The sequence below is a fragment of the Pseudopodoces humilis genome, chromosome 24 (assembly GCF_049639895.1).
Source record: "Pseudopodoces humilis isolate 2021_Gansu_Grassland_sample_001 chromosome 24, ASM4963989v1, whole genome shotgun sequence".
In the NCBI taxonomy this organism is placed as follows: domain Eukaryota; kingdom Metazoa; phylum Chordata; class Aves; order Passeriformes; family Paridae; genus Pseudopodoces; species Pseudopodoces humilis.
Window position 1 is genome coordinate 5730431 of NC_142223.1, and position 15997 is coordinate 5746427.

Genomic DNA, 15997 nt, shown 5'->3' on the forward strand with positions numbered 1-15997 from the left:
GGCTGTCCCTGGACAGCAGCCATCAGGACCTGCCCCCAGATCCAGACGAGGGTGTGGCAGGGAAAGGTGTCTGTGACAGGTGTCTCCATGATCCCTGTATCAGCAGGGACAGGCCCACTGTAACAGCATCACAGAATCCTTCACAGCATCATAAGATCCTTCACAGAATCGGTTAGGTTGGAAAAGCCCATTGAGTCCAACATGTGATTGATCCCCACCTTGTCACCCAGCCCAGAGCACTGAGTGCCACATCCAGTCATTCCCTGGGTGCCTCCAGGGATGGGCACTCCACCATGTTCCCATACTTAATAGCCCTTTCCATGAAGAAATTCCTTCTGAGGCCCAAAACTCCTCCCAATGTGGCTCTTTGTGCCATGTTTCCCTCCTCAGGACTGGTTTTAGGCGACTCAGCAGGTGAACACATCCCAGCCACTCACTTTCCACGTGTGGCTGAGGTCTCCATGCAAACTGGTGGGTAGGGGACACACCTGCGTTGAACTGGTTGAAGGATTTAGCAAAGGATTTAGGATTCAGCAAAGCTGGGGACGTGTTTGGAGCAGGACTAGAAGCAGCTGAGGGAGCTGGGAAAGGGGCTCAGCCTGGACAAAAGGAGGCTCAGGGGGGACCTTCTGGGTCTGCACAGCTCCCCGAGAGGAGGGGACAGATGGTGGGGGATCAGGATTTCTTCCTGAGAACAGGGACAGGAGGAGAGGGAACAGCCACAATTGCACCAGGGGAGGTTTTGGTTGGATATTCAGAAAAATTTCTTCATGGGAAGGTTGACAAGCATTGAAATGGGCTGTAAGGGACCATGAAGAACTGTGAGGGAACCATGAAGGACCAGGAGGGACAGTGAGGGGCTGAGAAGGGCCAGGGAGGATTGTGAGTGACCATGAGGGATCATGAAGGACCTTGAGGCACCATGCAGGACTGTAAGCAGCCAGGAAGGAACTTGAGGGGCCATGTGGGACAATGAAAGACCATGAGGGTGTGAGTAACCATGAAGGACCACAAGTGATGGTGAGGGACTGTGAAGGACTGTGAGGAGCTAAGGACGAGGAAGGATTGTGAGTCATCACAAGGGATCATGAAACACCACAAAGGTGCCACGAGGGGCCGTGATAGACTGTGAAGGACCATAAGGAACTGAGACAGGCACTTTGAGGAATCATGAGGGGTCGTGAAAAAAACACGAATGCCCATGAAGGACCGTGAGGGGCCGAGACCGGCACTTCGAAGGATCCTGAGGGGCCATGAAGGACCATGAACGCCTGCGAGGGAGTGAAACCGGCACTTCGAAGGATCCTGAGAGACCGTTAGGGACTATGAAAGCCCGCGAGGGAGCGAGACCAGTACCTGGAAGGATCCTGAGGGGCCGTGAGGGACCGTTACCCGCCCGCGCCGCCAGGGGTCGCTGCGGCCGGCCGGAAGTTCCGGTGGCAGCGGGCGGCCGGTGGGTGATGGCGGCTATGGTGGCAGGGCCGTAAGGGGAGGGGGAGAGCGGCGGCCCGGGGGCTCCGTGCGGGCCCTGCCCGGGCGGGCAGTGCCGGGAGGGCTGAGGGTAAGAAGGCGGCCCATTGGTAATTGCCCGTTCTTAAGCCGCGCGGCTGCTTCTCCCGGCCTTAGGGAGGAACAGGGCTGTGCCAGGAAGCTCGGCTGGAGTTACCGTGTTTTTAAAGTTAAAACAGCCCAAGCTTTATGAATAAATCCCCTCCGTGGCTCAGCTCCCCCGGTACTTGGCCCCCACAGCAGAGCCCGACAGACTGAGGTTAAAACCATGAGGATGTTTAGGGTCTCAGCCCGTCTTTTTGGGACGTGGGGTTGGTTGAATAGGGAAGGTTTCTCAAAGCTGCATGTTTGCATTACTGAATAAATGTTCTTATTTGAACAGTCATTGCTGGCTCTGCCAGTGAACAAAGTGAAGCAAAATGTTAATATCACGGCTGAGTTCACAGTTACTGAAGGCTTCGAGAATTGCAGGTAAATTGGTATTGTGTGACCAAGTTTTCTGTTTGTTTGGGTTTATTTTCCTGGGGTAATTTGGCTCCCAGAAGTTTCTTTTCCACCAAGCAGTGCAGGAGAGAGGAGGCTTTTGTTGAGTTAGTGGTTGTCAAATGTTTGCATGTCTCTGATTTACTGTGTAAGTGTGGTGTGGCTTTGGTTTAACCTTTTTTTACCCTTAGGAGAAGATTCCTTAGCAGCAGAGAGGTTTGATAGAGCAAACACTTCTTTACCATTCCAAGTTGATTTTCCATCAGAAAACACAAAAACATTCCACTTAATGGAGTCATGGAGAAGTTTGGGTTGGAAGGGACCTTAAAGGCCATGGAATTCCAACCCCCTGCCATGGGCAGGGACACCTCCCAGTGAAGGGGAACTTCCACCCTGCTCTGCCTGGGTGACCTGGGCAGCTTACCCGTTAAAGAATAATATATTTTTAAGATGACAGCATTGTTAGAAATAAAAATCGAAATTTCTTCCTTGCTTTTGTGATGAGGATACAACTTCTGTGAGGGTTTCCTTTTATTAGCCTGATCTAGCCAGAGCTGTCTGGCGTTTTGAGAGCTGGGCAGAGCTTTACTTGTGCTCCTGCTGGAAAATTCTGCCTTTTAAGTGCAACCCCTTTCTCCCAAAGGCCACCTCTTGCCCAGGTCAGTGTCCTCCTTCCTCTGCTGCCGCTCTCCGTCCGCACGCTACAGCACCCAGCCCCCTAATACAAGTGGGGCACAGCCCCACCAGTGGCACATGCTGGACCCTGAGCTGGAGGAGATCCTGATTCCTAGGAAACTCTCCATCAGCCCCTTGGAGAGCTGGCTGACAGTGAGGTACTCCCTCCCCAAAGTTGAGGGGGCTCAGGAAGAAGTGAGCCACGAAAGCCCACAGCCTTCCGAGTGTCCCCCTCCTGCTGGGACTGGGTATGTTGGCGAAGGAGAGGGAGCCCTGGGTGACAAAGTGCAGTGCAGAAATGTCCTGAAGATCCGCAGGAGGAAAATGAACAGGCACAAGTACAAGAAGCTGCTCAAGAGGAGGAAGTTCATCCGCAGGAGGATAAAGGAGGGGCGCAAGAAGAAGCGTCAGGTGAGCTCAGGGGAGGGAGAGTTCCCTGACAGAAATGTGCCCACACATCAAACCAGCCTCTGTTCAGGTGTTGGATGATGGATTTAAGTGGATTTGGGGAAAAATAAGCCTGAATGAATTCAGCATTTACCCTCAGGCTGCACCAGGGGAGGGTCAGATAGGAAACCAGCAGAAATTTCTCCATGTAAAGGGTGGTCAGGCGTTGGAACTGCCCAGGGAGGTTTGGAGTCCCCATCCCTGGAGGAGTCCAAGGAATGCCTGGACTTGGCATTCAGTGCAGGGTGACAGGGTGGACATCAGTCACAGCTGGACTCAATGATCTCAGAGATCTTTCCCAGCCTCAGTGAATCTGTGATTCCAAACATAAAAGTGGTAATTGCTGGGCATAACTTTTCTTCCATGACAGTAATTTACAAATATGTGTGAATAACGGCGATGAATTTTAGCATTTGTGTGAAGGATGAAATCATGTGTCTACCTTGGATCAGGGAGACTGCTTTAATCTTTGTTTCTTCCCTGTCTTGCCACCGTCCTCAAGTGCTTCTTATTTTATTTTTTTATATAGAAGCCTTTTACTTCCTTTAATAGAAGAGGTGAGGGAAGACATGGGGGCTTGTTCAAGTTGGGATATTCTTGTTCAGCACTGCCTTTCATGGGATATAGTTTAGTTAACTCTCTAGGAATTCTCACTTTGCCCAGATGCAAATTGGGGTTAATTGTAATTCCACTGCTTCAGATTTTCAGTGAACTCTGTAAAATCTTATTTTCCTTACCATTTCATTGTCCACCTTCTCAGTTTTCCTTGCACAGGACTTTTAAAATGATACCAAAATTCTTGTGCATTTTAATGTCTTCTGATGTATTTTCTGCAGTAAAATTCAATATTTTGACACTTGAAACCTTTGTTTCCTTTGTGTGTGTTACACCTACACTGTCCTTGGGACACGTAGGCAGTGGCTGTTGCTTCTAAGCTGTGTTAATTTTTATTTTTTATCCCTGTTTTAGATAAAATTTGAGAAAGATTTGGAGCGCATCTGGAAAAAAGCTGGCTTGAAAAGTACTCCTGCAGGGTGGCAAACCCCCAAGATCTACCTGAGGAGTTCCAGGCGTTAAAAAAAACCCACCTGTCATAAATTTTAACCTGCAGTTGTAATTAAAAAAAATATTTAAGTATGTTGATGACATTTAATCTTTTTCTGATTGTGATGAAAATAGTAGGAAGGAGTTTTCCAAGGACAGACTGGCAGCTTTTCCTCCCCAAAGCGCTTTTCTAGTGGTTTGGCACTGCTGTCCTGTGATCATTGATGAATTTCTGAAGTCCGTCTTTGAGATGAGACTGAACCTAAGAAAAATCAGATGTGGGAGATGGGATCAGTGAAAGAATTCCTGTTGTTTATATGGCACAAACCTTTGGAAAAGTTCTTTTCTAAACTTCATTCTTTCACAGCCTTACTGCAGAAAGGTTGGGGTTTTCCTAAGAGTTGTGGTGGGATGGGAATTGGATCCAAATTCTATGGAATTTATCTGCAAGAGCTTTTGTTGTCTCATCTGGAGTCTTGGTGTGCAGGTGCCTTGGGCATTGTGTGAGCATCCTTAAAAGGCACATTTATTTTTGTGTTCTATTTTGTGCTAATAAAAAGTGGTTATTTTTGTCTTTGACTGACCCCTGTCATGTAGAACATCCAGATATTCATCAAAGTAGAAGCTCAGAGCTAATTATTCATTAACTACAAAAACTCATGTGCCTGAGACAAGCCTGATACAATCAGCTGGTTTTGCATGGTTGAATTGTGAAAGCTGTGAAAAATACAGCTAAAATAAACCCTATCGGAGGACTTTTTATCTGGGCTCTGCTTTGGGCTCCGCTTTTGGTTTTGGGGTTTGAAGCAGTTCTGGGTGGTTTAATGTGATTTAACTTGTGTATTTTGGCAAAAAGATGGGGTGGACCGAGGGGGAAAAGAATGATCTCCTTCAGGATGAAAATTATTCCCTTTTTTCTGCTAGGAGAGAATAAACTGAAAGGGAGAAAAATAATCTCTGGAAACCATTGCTACAAGATGCAGTTTAGGGCATCCTGAGCCACAGCTTCTCTGGACCTCACCCCCCTTCACAGGCAAGAATTCCTTCCTAACATCTTGAATCTCAAGATTTGTGTTTTCCTTGTCAAAAAACTGTCTTACAAGGCACAAATTAGGTTTTACACCCCAGGGCTGTGTCAACTTCCTTCAATGCTCTTGACCACAGGATGGAATTTGAAACTCACTTTACTGAATAATCAGGGAGATGGAAAGTGCCCCAGATTTTCTGTAGAGGGAGCATGAGTCCAGGATATACTCACAAAGCTTTAGTAGGAGCTGCCCTTCCTCTTCAAAATATCTGCATCCCACTGAATCTGCACACTTAATAAAGGTTTATGTGCATGTGTGGCTGTGGTAATGAAAAAAAAAAGCTGCAAACAGGAAAGCTTTGATTTAAAATTCCCAAAATACTGAAGATTTCCGTTATTTTGCTCTTCTGAGAGGAAATGGTTGAAAACCAGACAAATTAATGGTATTAATTACAGAGCTTGGGGATAACTGGTAGGGTGGTGATTTTATGTCACTCATTGGGCTGGAAAGGTCCCTCAAAATTGGAATATAAATCAAATGTCTCTTTTCCTTAATTCTTGGATTTCATGCACTTAACTGCAGGCAGCAAACTCAGCTGAACAGAACAAGTTCAGGAGTTTTCTCAGTGATTAGGTTTGTGCTGGAATGGGTTGGCTTTAAAATAGGAAATCAGCTGACTTGGAGGGGATGAAAACTCTGATTTTTGTTTCTCTGAACCAAATCCCATTGCAAATGTGGAGGGTGTTGCACCATTTTGGAAAGGCCAGAGCCCAGCAATGTGGTGGCAGTGGCAAAAATACCATTTATTTTTAATGTTAGCAAGTAATAGTTCCTGGCAATCAGGATTTTGGTTGTTTCCTTAACCTGGAGAGCAATAATTCTTACCAGAGTAAGAACTACATGCATTTTTAAGAGTCTTCTCTAGAAAATGCGGTGCTCAATGACATCAGCGTGGATTCTTGAAGTTTTTTAGAGGCTTCTGGACATAAAATAAAAGTTATTTCAGCCACAAATAAATCTAGTTTAACTTGAAAGTACTTTCCAGCTGAGAATCGGGCCTGATTGTATATGGGAAGGGGAATAATGGGAAATAACTGATTCCTGCAGCTTTTTCCTAAAAGCCTGGATCAATTTTCAGTACTTCATATAACTAGAAAATTGCTTTGTGCTCCATGGTGGTAGAGATGAGGTGTTGGAAATGACAGGAGACTTCTGTGATTAAAGCAAAATCAGGAGATTTATGATACTGCTGGGGAGTACAAAATTAATTCCAATGTTTTTATAAAGTAGCAACCTCTCTATTCCACTGCAAATCAGGCAGTGTGGTCCCTTTGGTAACAAGGATTGAAACCCAGTGGGTGGGAAGCAGAAACATTTAAACTGTGTGTAAATTGCAGCAGATCAGCAATTGCTGTCTGAGTTAACCCTGTGATGGTCTGGGGTATGCAGAAGAGACTTCAGCTCCTGGGCAGCCACTCTACAGTTCTGCATAGGAACATTTTTGGATGTTGTCTCCTCTAGTTTTGACTCACTTCCCATTAATTCAATTCCAGTCTGAGTTCATCATGGTCTGGGATCTATTGATGGCTTCTCCTGCTCCAGGGACCTGATTCAAACCAGGAGCTTGTAAAGGCACTAGGGGGAAAACACTGCTCTGATTTGAGGCTGGTTGTAGGCAGGCAAAAGGTTTGAGAATTCTTAAATCCTGAAGTGTGTGGTGCAGACTGAAAGGATTTATTCCCAGTGTTTTCAAGGATGACTTCATGTGGACAGGCTGTGGGATGCCCCTGTCTGCACAGAACTGGAGCAACAAAAAGAGAAATAAAGAGAAATATTCTTCCTGTTGTATTGGCTCCTGATAGCTGGTGTGCTTAAAACCTGTTATTTTGGAGCATCTTTTAGGGTTGTCTTTTGTGTATGTGGTTTATTTCTATTTGGGATTTTGTTTGTTGTTGTTTGTGGGGTTTTTATTTGCTTTGGGTTTGTTTTTTGGTTGGTTGGTTGGTTTTGTTTTGGGGTTTTTTGACATCAGAGGGAGAGGACAGGGGTGATGTGTCCTCCTTTTGCTGCTGGGGGATTTTTCTGCAAAAAACCCAAGCTGTTCTGATATTTTTGTTGTGAAAACCGTTCTTTCTTCCAATAATAAACTCCAGTCTCAAAAGGGAGTAAATCAGCCAATATCAGGGGATATTTATGAGAATTTGGTGTACAGAACACCTTTCAGGGCATTAATAGGACCTGAGTACCATTAATAATTAATACCATTAATAATTCCTGAGCAGGAACAGTAGGCATCTTTACTCTGGTGAGCTCATGCCAGGTTAAATAGGACACTTTCATGTGAAAAACCAAGGTGTTGGTGTACATTGGTTCCAGGAGCTCTGACCTGCTCCTTCTCAAATCCTGGAGCTAGCTCTGCCTTGGTGGGACTGATCCCTGATCCAAAGGTTCCAAATTTAACAAACCAGGTTTGTTCCCACCAGTTGAAAACCTGGCTGAGGTGAAATTACTAACCTTGCAAACAGCACCTGGGGCTGACTCAAATGCCATCTTTTCTTTTCACCATTCATGCTGTTCTCTGTTTTCCAGGAAAACATCCTCATTTGGGGTCATTTGGGCTGAACCTCTCCAAAAATAACAGCACTCTGTACCCAGCCTGGAGCATTTGCAGAGCTGAAATGGGTTTGAAAAGTGATGGGTTTTTTGTTACTTTTTTCCCCTGCTGCTTTTTAAATAAATAAATAAAAATGTCAATAACTGTAGCTCCTGTAAACATCTGAGGTATCTTGGAGCAAACACAGATTCCGGTTCTCCTGTGGAAGAATCCGTTCTTGCTTCACTTTCCCTACAAAACTGAGGAATAAAACTGAAACAAGGAGCTCTGTGAGTCAGAGAATTTAAGAAAACCATCTGATACATCACCTTTGTGTCAAATCCCAGATTTAGGGATTTGTTTTGTCTTGCTCCTTGTGTGGACACTAAGAATCCTAAAACTGAGACTTGTCCCCCTTGAATGTAGCTGGAATTTTCTGGAAAATAATGGGAAAAAGGAGGAGTTTGAATGGACAGTGGCACCTTGACAAGGCTAAATGGAAGTGGCTAAAATTTTGTTTGAAGTAGAAAATATGAACTATTTAAAAAAATTGGTGTTTTTATTACTTTTTCAGTAATTGGCACTTGTTGCTGCTCAGGCAGGTGTTGTGCTGAGGGAATGTCACTGCCTTTGGTGTGTCCAGGTCTAGAAAAAAAACACTCCTGGAGCCTCTCAGCAGCTGGAATACTTTGGAATTCCTTTCTCACTTGTAAAATGATTGGTGTTAAGAAAAGGATGTGGAATTGTGAGCAAGGAGTTGGCACAGCAGGTGAAAAATTAATAGTTTGGAATTTTTAAGGGAATTAGTTCATGGTAGGACAATCTGGCTGAGTTTTTTCACCAGCCAGCAAGGAACTGGTTAAAGCTGAAGGGAAAAAGAGGTGGAAGAAATCGAGTTGGAGTCAGCGAAGTGTGAGCAGCACCAAGTTACTCACTGGCCTCACTCTGTGCATGAGTCAGGGCTGTTTCCTCAGGGTCAAAGGGTTTTCCCTGTTGTCAGCACTGGCACAGCCAGGCCAGGATGGGATGGCACAGCCAGCTGGAATATGCCCAGCAGCACCAGGTATATCCCCAGGGTAAATCTGGGACTGCTCACCCTGGACTTGACTGAGCAGCCTTTGGATTGCTCAAACTGTTTGAGTTCCTGCATCTGTGGCTTTGCCCAGGTCTCAGTGGGCTCCCCCAGGGGCTCTCCCTGCCTGATTTTGATGCCTTAGCATTTCAGTTTTTCTATTTTCCATGGATTTGTAACCCTGCAGCTCTTCAGTGCAGAACTCTACACTCCACGTGCAGTGTGGGCAGACACATTTTGGGCAGACACAGCAATTCCTCTCCAGGCCTGGGAATCAAGGACACCTCACTGCCCCAGGCCTGAGAGATGGAAACAAAAGTGAGTTGGGGGCAGCAAACTTGGGGTAAATTCCTTCATTTCCTGAAGCTGGAATTGGAAGGTTAACCCCCAATCTGCAAATGGATCAAACTCATAAAAATGGGAAAACCCATGAGCCATGGTCCATTTTGGCTGGGTTTTGCCTGCCCTAAATATACTTAAAGGCCCTTCAATAAATAGAACTGCTTTTTATTCCCTTAATTTTGTCTGGCCTCTGTTTTTAGATAGCCTAAAAATGCATCAATTTCACTGTCTCCGTGATGCTGGAGAATATCTTGTGTTATTCTTGGTCTCCTGCCATCCCTGACTCCTCTAGGCCCATGGGAAGGTGGGGCAGGGGTAAATGTGTCCTGCTTGCTGGTAACGTCATTCCTCAGGGAAGGGAAGGCAGGAAAAGCTTTCTCTCACCAGTAATTCTCACAAAAACCTGGAACTGGGAAAAAAAAAAAAAAAGTAGAAAATAACAATATTTGTGCCTTGGATGGCAACACCTTCTCCTGGAGTGATTTCTGATGGTGGAGAGGCGAGCAGAGAAAAATGTTGCTTCCAGTGTAGGAACAGCTCCTTCTGGAGTGGGGCTGCCAGGATAGTTACCTGAACTTTCCTACATTGTTTTGGGGGAGAAATATGCATTTCCACATTGTTCTGAGGGAGAAATTGCATTTCCACACTGTTCTGAGGGAGGAATATGCATTTCCGTCTTGTTCTGGGGGAGAAATAGGGATTTCCATATTGTTCTAAGGGAGAAATTGCATTTCCACATGTGGTGTCCTCCCCAAAGTGGAGTGGGAATTCTCACTTGATTTCTAAAGGAGGAAAATCAAGCAGCACCCTGGGGTTTTTTAGAAAATCATGGTGGCCAGAGTCCTCTTGGGTTAATCCTGAGAAAATACACTTTTCAGATTACCCTTAAAAGATGACTAGGCTCCATGTTTATGTGTCTAAATTTGGAAGCATTATTATATTGCATTATGGAAAGCACTCTCCTTTCACCCAAAGTATTTTTATTTTTAATGAAACAGCCTGCAAACCTGAGGTAAATAACACAACTCTGGGAGGCACCTTTGATCACCCTCTTCAGCACCAACCCATTAATTTTTCCACTCTTTTCCCAGTCATTTCTGATCTCAAAATAAACTGGAATCCCACTGTTTAATTATTTTAGGTGGGTGCAATGGATGGGCTGCAATTAGTTGCAAAACCTCCTGATACCAGAGCTCTGTTCCCATGTGCAGAGACGCCACAAAATGTGGTTTGAAGCACAGTGCTGGTGTCCACAAATGGGACACAAAATTCCAACTCTCAGCTCCTGAGGACTCCCAGAATTTTCTCATTCCTCACAGGAATGAGCAGTGCTGGGTACTTGTGGCTTGAGCTTTTCCCAGGTCAGGGAAACCTGACTTTGTGCTGCCCATGGGAGGAGTGAAATTCAATTTGTGCCGTGCTTGTGGTCAGGATTTGTGTTGTGGTCAGCCTGCTCCAGGGGCTTGGGAGTGACCTGGAATACTGGATAGTGATCCAGGATTTTTGGACACTTTTCCAGCTCAGTTGCTTCTCCCCTGTTTTCCCCAGAACTTTGTGTAGGATTAACAATGTCCATGTAAAATGCCTCAAAATCTGGAATGACGGAGGATGCAGAATTCCTGCCCCTTTAGAGATAGGACCCAGGTCTGGTGACTCTTCTCTGGAACGCAGAAAGTGGATGAGGAACAGCCAGGAACTGCTGCATTCTCCCACAATTCTGGAGACAAACATGGGCTGAGCAGAGTGCAGAAGGGTGATTTGATGCCTCAGCCATTTCCTCCTGAGCTTCAACGCTGTCTGCAGCTGTCAGATTGGACCAGGACTGGGGATCCATCCTCCAGAGCACAGCCTGATGGATTCTTTGTGGATTTGGGAAAGCTTGAGATGCTCCAGAACCACATGGGAGTGAGTCAGTCCTGTGTCATGGGTTGGATACTCTCCTGTCTCAGGCACTCCAGGTTCAAAAGTTGATTTCTGGGGACCTTTTGTATAAATTTAGAAGGTTTGGGAGCCCTCAGTTGCAAGTGACCCTGAAAAAAATCTGATTTCCTAGGAAAATCCAGTTTCTGGTTGCTGCTGTGGACCTTAGGGAAGGATTAACAAATGCAGATACATGAACAGAGCCACTCCTGGATTTCTGATTGCTGTAACTCCAGAGCTGCACATTTTTCCATCCCCTCAGGGTTCATGGAGGGATTTCAAGCTCATACCTGTTTTTTCTTTAACACTCTGTGTTGAAGGTATCCCTGGCACTCAGAATAGACTGGGATATGGGTACTTAGTAATTTAAATGAAATTAAAGGTAGAAAATATAATTTCACTGGGGTAAAGGAGCAGCAGATCAAAATGACTCCTGATTTCCCTAGGGAATGGGAATACTGGGAAGATCTGAAAGGCAAGAGGGATGAAATGGGGTAACTGGAAAGTTAAAAATGAGGGTTCTTCCCAAAATCTGCCCAGGCTGATATGCAGCTGGTCCAGGCTCTGCTTCCAGTTCTGCCACTGCTCCGCTCTGTGAGTTTGGGTGACTCATTTCCTTTTGTGCTCCATGGCTCCCTCCTGCTCCTGTCTGTTTAGATTCCAAATTTTTCCTACCAGGAGCTGCCTGTGCTGTGTGGGACAGACCCAAGAGAGAGCCTTGCACACATGAATGAGGGACCAGAAAACACATTTAATGTGATTTTAGTTATTTTTTAACAGCATTTAAATTGAAAAAAATCATAGCAAGTACTTAAAATTAATTTTTTTTAAACTAAATTTATTTTTATAGAGAACTGATTTTTCAGATTTACTTTCTTACAGTTTGGTCATGCTAAAAATATTAAACTTAACAGAAGATTATAATTTATACCTGCTTTGTGGGTGTCAGTAAGGTGCTTCTTTTTGTCTCTTTTTCCATCCCCAATTTATTTGCTGCCTGTTGTTTTCCCATTTCTTCTTGGTCAGTTGTTTTTTTGGTGTTGTTTTTTTTTCTTTTTCTGGGTTGCTTCTGTCTGGAATAAAAAAATAAAAAAAAAAAAAAAGAAAAAAAAAATCAGCGTTGGTTTCCTGGGCAATTTCTCTGTTTTTGTAACTGGTTTCTATTAATGGTTTTGAGATGAATCCCGGGAATCTGAAGCTTTCCAGCCAAAGGGGGTGTTTAAATATTGTGCCATCCAAGGGTGCTGGAATGCAGGGAGCTTTTGGAGATGCCTTGTGGGTGCAGACAGAGCTCTGTGACCTGCTCCAAGGACAGCAGAGCTGGAAGAACACACAAACACACGGATTAACGGGAATAATCCATGCAGCTGGAAAACTCTGGATGATGCAGTTTAACTCCTCACTTGGGCACATCCAGGTCTGTCCCAGACAATCTGCACAGCTCAGTGAGTTCAGCAGATCAAAACCCTCTCAGCATTTCCATCTGACTAAATTCCTGCATTCGTGAACATGCATGATAATTAGTTTCTGCTCCATGGGTTATTGGGAAGTGGAGCTTCCAGCTGGAGATTCAAGGAATTTGAAATCAAGAGATTTCAAGGAGGAAGTTGAGGAGCTGCCTGCAAAGGACAGCCCCAAACCCACCTGCTGTTCCTATTCCTCTGGTTTTGCTTCAAAATGAAGCCTCAGGCTGCACCAGGGGACATCAGGAGGAATTTCCCCATGGAAGGGCTGTTAAACATGGGAATTGCTGTTCAGGGAGGTTTGGAGTGCCCATCCCTGGAGGTGTCCCAGGAATCCTCGGAGCTCTGGGCTGGGGACAAGGTGGGGATTGGTCACAGGCTGGACTCTGATCCTGGAGGGATTTTCCAGCCTCAGCAATCCTGGGATTGAGGAGTGCTTGGGTACAGCATGGCAGTGACTGCCAGTGGGTATTTCTGTGAACTTCACCTGTCTCTGGCTATTCCAGGGCTGGTATTTAATGTTCCCATGATATTTTTTTATTCACCCCAGTCTAAAGGTGTCAGAGCTCTGCCCTGCTCATCCCCCAGCCTGTGTTTGCCTCAGCTGCTTTGGTGGCTGCATCTCAGGCTGCTGATTACAGTGGATTCCAGTGAAATGAAACAAAAAAACATCTGGTGAGACCATCACCTTGTCATTCTGGATGTGCCCTTCAGAAAAGGCAAATCAGGGGTTTTTGTGTTTGTGGCTGGGGAACAAGCAGGGTAATGCTGGGGCTGAGAGGTGCCTGACTTGTTCCAGCCCTGCAGTAATGACAGGCTTTGCTTGGCAGCCCTGTCATTGTGGTTGGCTTTCAATTCTGTCCTTTCAGTTCACAGTTCTTGCTCTAAACTGGATTATTTCAGGCTTGCTTAAGGGGTTCGTGGCAGCTGGAAGATTTGGTTTAAAGAGAAAAGCTTTGCCACCAAGTGAAAAATAGTGTCAGTGTAAATTAACCCTGAAAGGCACTGCCTTTCTTTTGCTGTTCCCATGCAAAGTTCTTTTTTCCCATATTTTATTTTGAAGAATCCTTGCTGCCTTTGCCACTGCCAATTAGCTGTACTCTTGTACTCTTTATTCATACACTGTAGCATTCCCTACTACATTTCTGTTCCAGGATTTTTATCCTTTCTTCTTCCCATGAGTAGGTATTTTCTCTGATCCTGGTGGAATACTCTGGGTCCTGTATTTAAAGAAGTTGTTGATGATAAGCCTGGAGTGTTGACAAATCCTGCACACAAGGCCTTGTACTGTAATTTGTGTCAACAGATTATTAATGCTGACATTCCTTTTTAATTCACGTATTTATGGCTGTGAAGATGGGGTGGAAGGGGTCACTTCCACTCCTGTTTCCCAGGGTTAGTGGCTCTCAAAAATTGCAATTAAGGATGGGGGATTCCCGTTGGCATCAGACCTTTTTCCTAATCTGACACTTGCTCAGTTTTAACTGCTGCTGATCTTCCATTTGTATTTCTTGGGAAGTCTCTCAGTGCAGCCTGAAAAGAGGAAACTTCCTGATAGTCATAGCTTCCCACAAGCCAATTACCCTTGTGACCCCTGCACTTTCAGCAGGGCTTTGTCCACCCGAGCCACTGCTTTAGATCTGAATTAGGTGTGAAATACAGATTTTCTTTTGCCACAATGAAAAATAGGCAACTTCGGGAACAGGGGAGCCTTTCTTCTGCTGCTGACCTGATCTGATGGCAGGTGCAGAGCCTGCAAAACCACTCCTGTTGCTGCTGGAAAGTCCCTTTTCCTTGCCTGGATGAAGCTGCTTTCTCTGGTCAGGATTTGTGGTCAGCTGGAGATGAGCAGTGGGCAGCCAAGGGATGCTTGGTATTGGGACAATCAATCCCAATTCCCCCTGGGAGTGGGGAAGGAGAAAGGCTGGGGAGCACGGCTTAGCTCAGAATGGAGAAGCTCGTTAAGAATTCAGCTTCTAGACCAGGAAAAATGTTGACACAGCTGCTCTTCCAGGATGTCTTTGGAGTAGCAAAGCCCCAGGAAGCAGGGCTGGCTGCAGACTGTCCAGGATTAGAGAGGGGATAAGGCGGAGATCTGCAAACCCTGTGTCCCTTTCCTCCCCTCTGTGAACCCCAGAGAAGCTGCTGCTCTTCCCGTGGGTGATTTTAGGAGATTTCATCCTTGTTCAGCCTGGACTTGGCTCCTTGCAGTCAGGAAATATCCAGTCCGTGACAGCAGCAACCGCAGCAATCTGCTCCCTCCCAAAAACCCTGCGAGGAGCAGACAGTAACCTCTGCAGTGCCACAGCTGGGAGACAGAAAGGTGCTGTGAAAAACGAGGTTCACTCGCCTGATAAATTTTAAAAGGTTTAATATAAACAAAAAGGCAATAGGAGACAAAGATAATAGAGCAAAGGGTTAAAACGGCAGGGTGCTTGGCTCTCTGCCAAGGGTACACCTGGTGCTTTTGAAACACCCTTTGTATACCATCCCCTGCTACATAGATTTATGCATATTCAAACTTTTCCAGGAACTGTTTTGCACGGTCACTCCTCAGGTCTCCCTTTTTAGAGCACACACATTTGGTTTTAATGTCTCTTTTATAATCTTTTTATTTGGGCTGGGGTTCTTTCTTCTACAGGCAGTCAGTATTGATAGCAGCCTGGGCCCCATCATCTGTTCACTGGAGGTTATCCGTGCTCTGACAGGACATAGCCCTAACGTCCAAACTTCTTCTTGACCTACGCCTAAAAACTTTTTAGCTACTAGCAGGAGAAAAAAGAAAAAGACATAGTAAAAGCTATTCTAACATATATTCATCTTAATACTTGCAAAAAGCCAGTATCACAATATGTATTTATAACAGTGGTAAAAAACCCTGGAATTGCAGCCTGGAAGGTCCTGTCCATGGTTGGGAGGGAGCAGGGGAAGGAGAGAATGATGGATTTGCTGTCTGTTCAGTGGGAGCAGCTTTGTTGCCTCCCAGTCAGGCATTTTCCAGGCTGCTTTGAACACAGCCTGCTCTAGCTCCCTGATGGAGACAACAGTAAAGGCTTCTTCTTCCATGAGACTCCATGAGATTCCTGGTCCAGCAGCTGCTCTGGATCAGTGCTGTCCTTGTTGTGACACCTGGCACAGATCAGGGACACGGGAGCAAGAGCCTTTGCTGCCTGCAGGTGGTTCTAGGATTGGAATAATGAGCATTCCTGAGGCTGGCAAAGAGAAACTGGTGAGATTAGGGTTGCAGTTAGGCTGGATTTGTTCATATCCAGGTGGTGCCACAGCTCAGGTGATGAGGGTGGGAATGTGGAGGGAGGGGCTGTTCCTATCCCATTACCCCCAAATCTCCTCACTTCATAGAAATGTCAGAGTTGGCGTTTCCAGGGAAATTTTACAAAGTTCTTGTCTGAAGATTATTTTA

At 45.4% G+C, this 15997-nt stretch overlaps 1 protein-coding gene across 3 annotated transcripts; it reads left to right on the forward strand.

Moving 5' to 3' along the window:
- The first annotated feature begins 653 nt into the window (after positions 1-653).
- Positions 654-4737, forward strand: AURKAIP1 (aurora kinase A interacting protein 1). 3 transcript variants are annotated; one of them, XM_014259161.2, is made up of 4 exons: positions 654-1453; positions 1892-1980; positions 2636-3078; positions 4084-4737. In XM_014259161.2, exons 2-4 carry the CDS (start codon positions 1929-1931, stop codon positions 4189-4191), a joined length of 603 nt encoding a protein of 200 aa, XP_014114636.1. In that variant the 5' UTR covers positions 654-1453; positions 1892-1928; the 3' UTR covers positions 4192-4737. The 3 variants fall into 3 exon arrangements, with proteins under 3 accessions (XP_014114636.1, XP_005530490.1, XP_087922800.1); XM_005530433.3 differs by lacking the exon at positions 654-1453 and adding an exon at positions 1454-1561; XM_088066674.1 differs by lacking the exon at positions 654-1453 and adding an exon at positions 1633-1768.
- The last annotated feature ends 11260 nt before the right edge of the window (positions 4738-15997 follow it).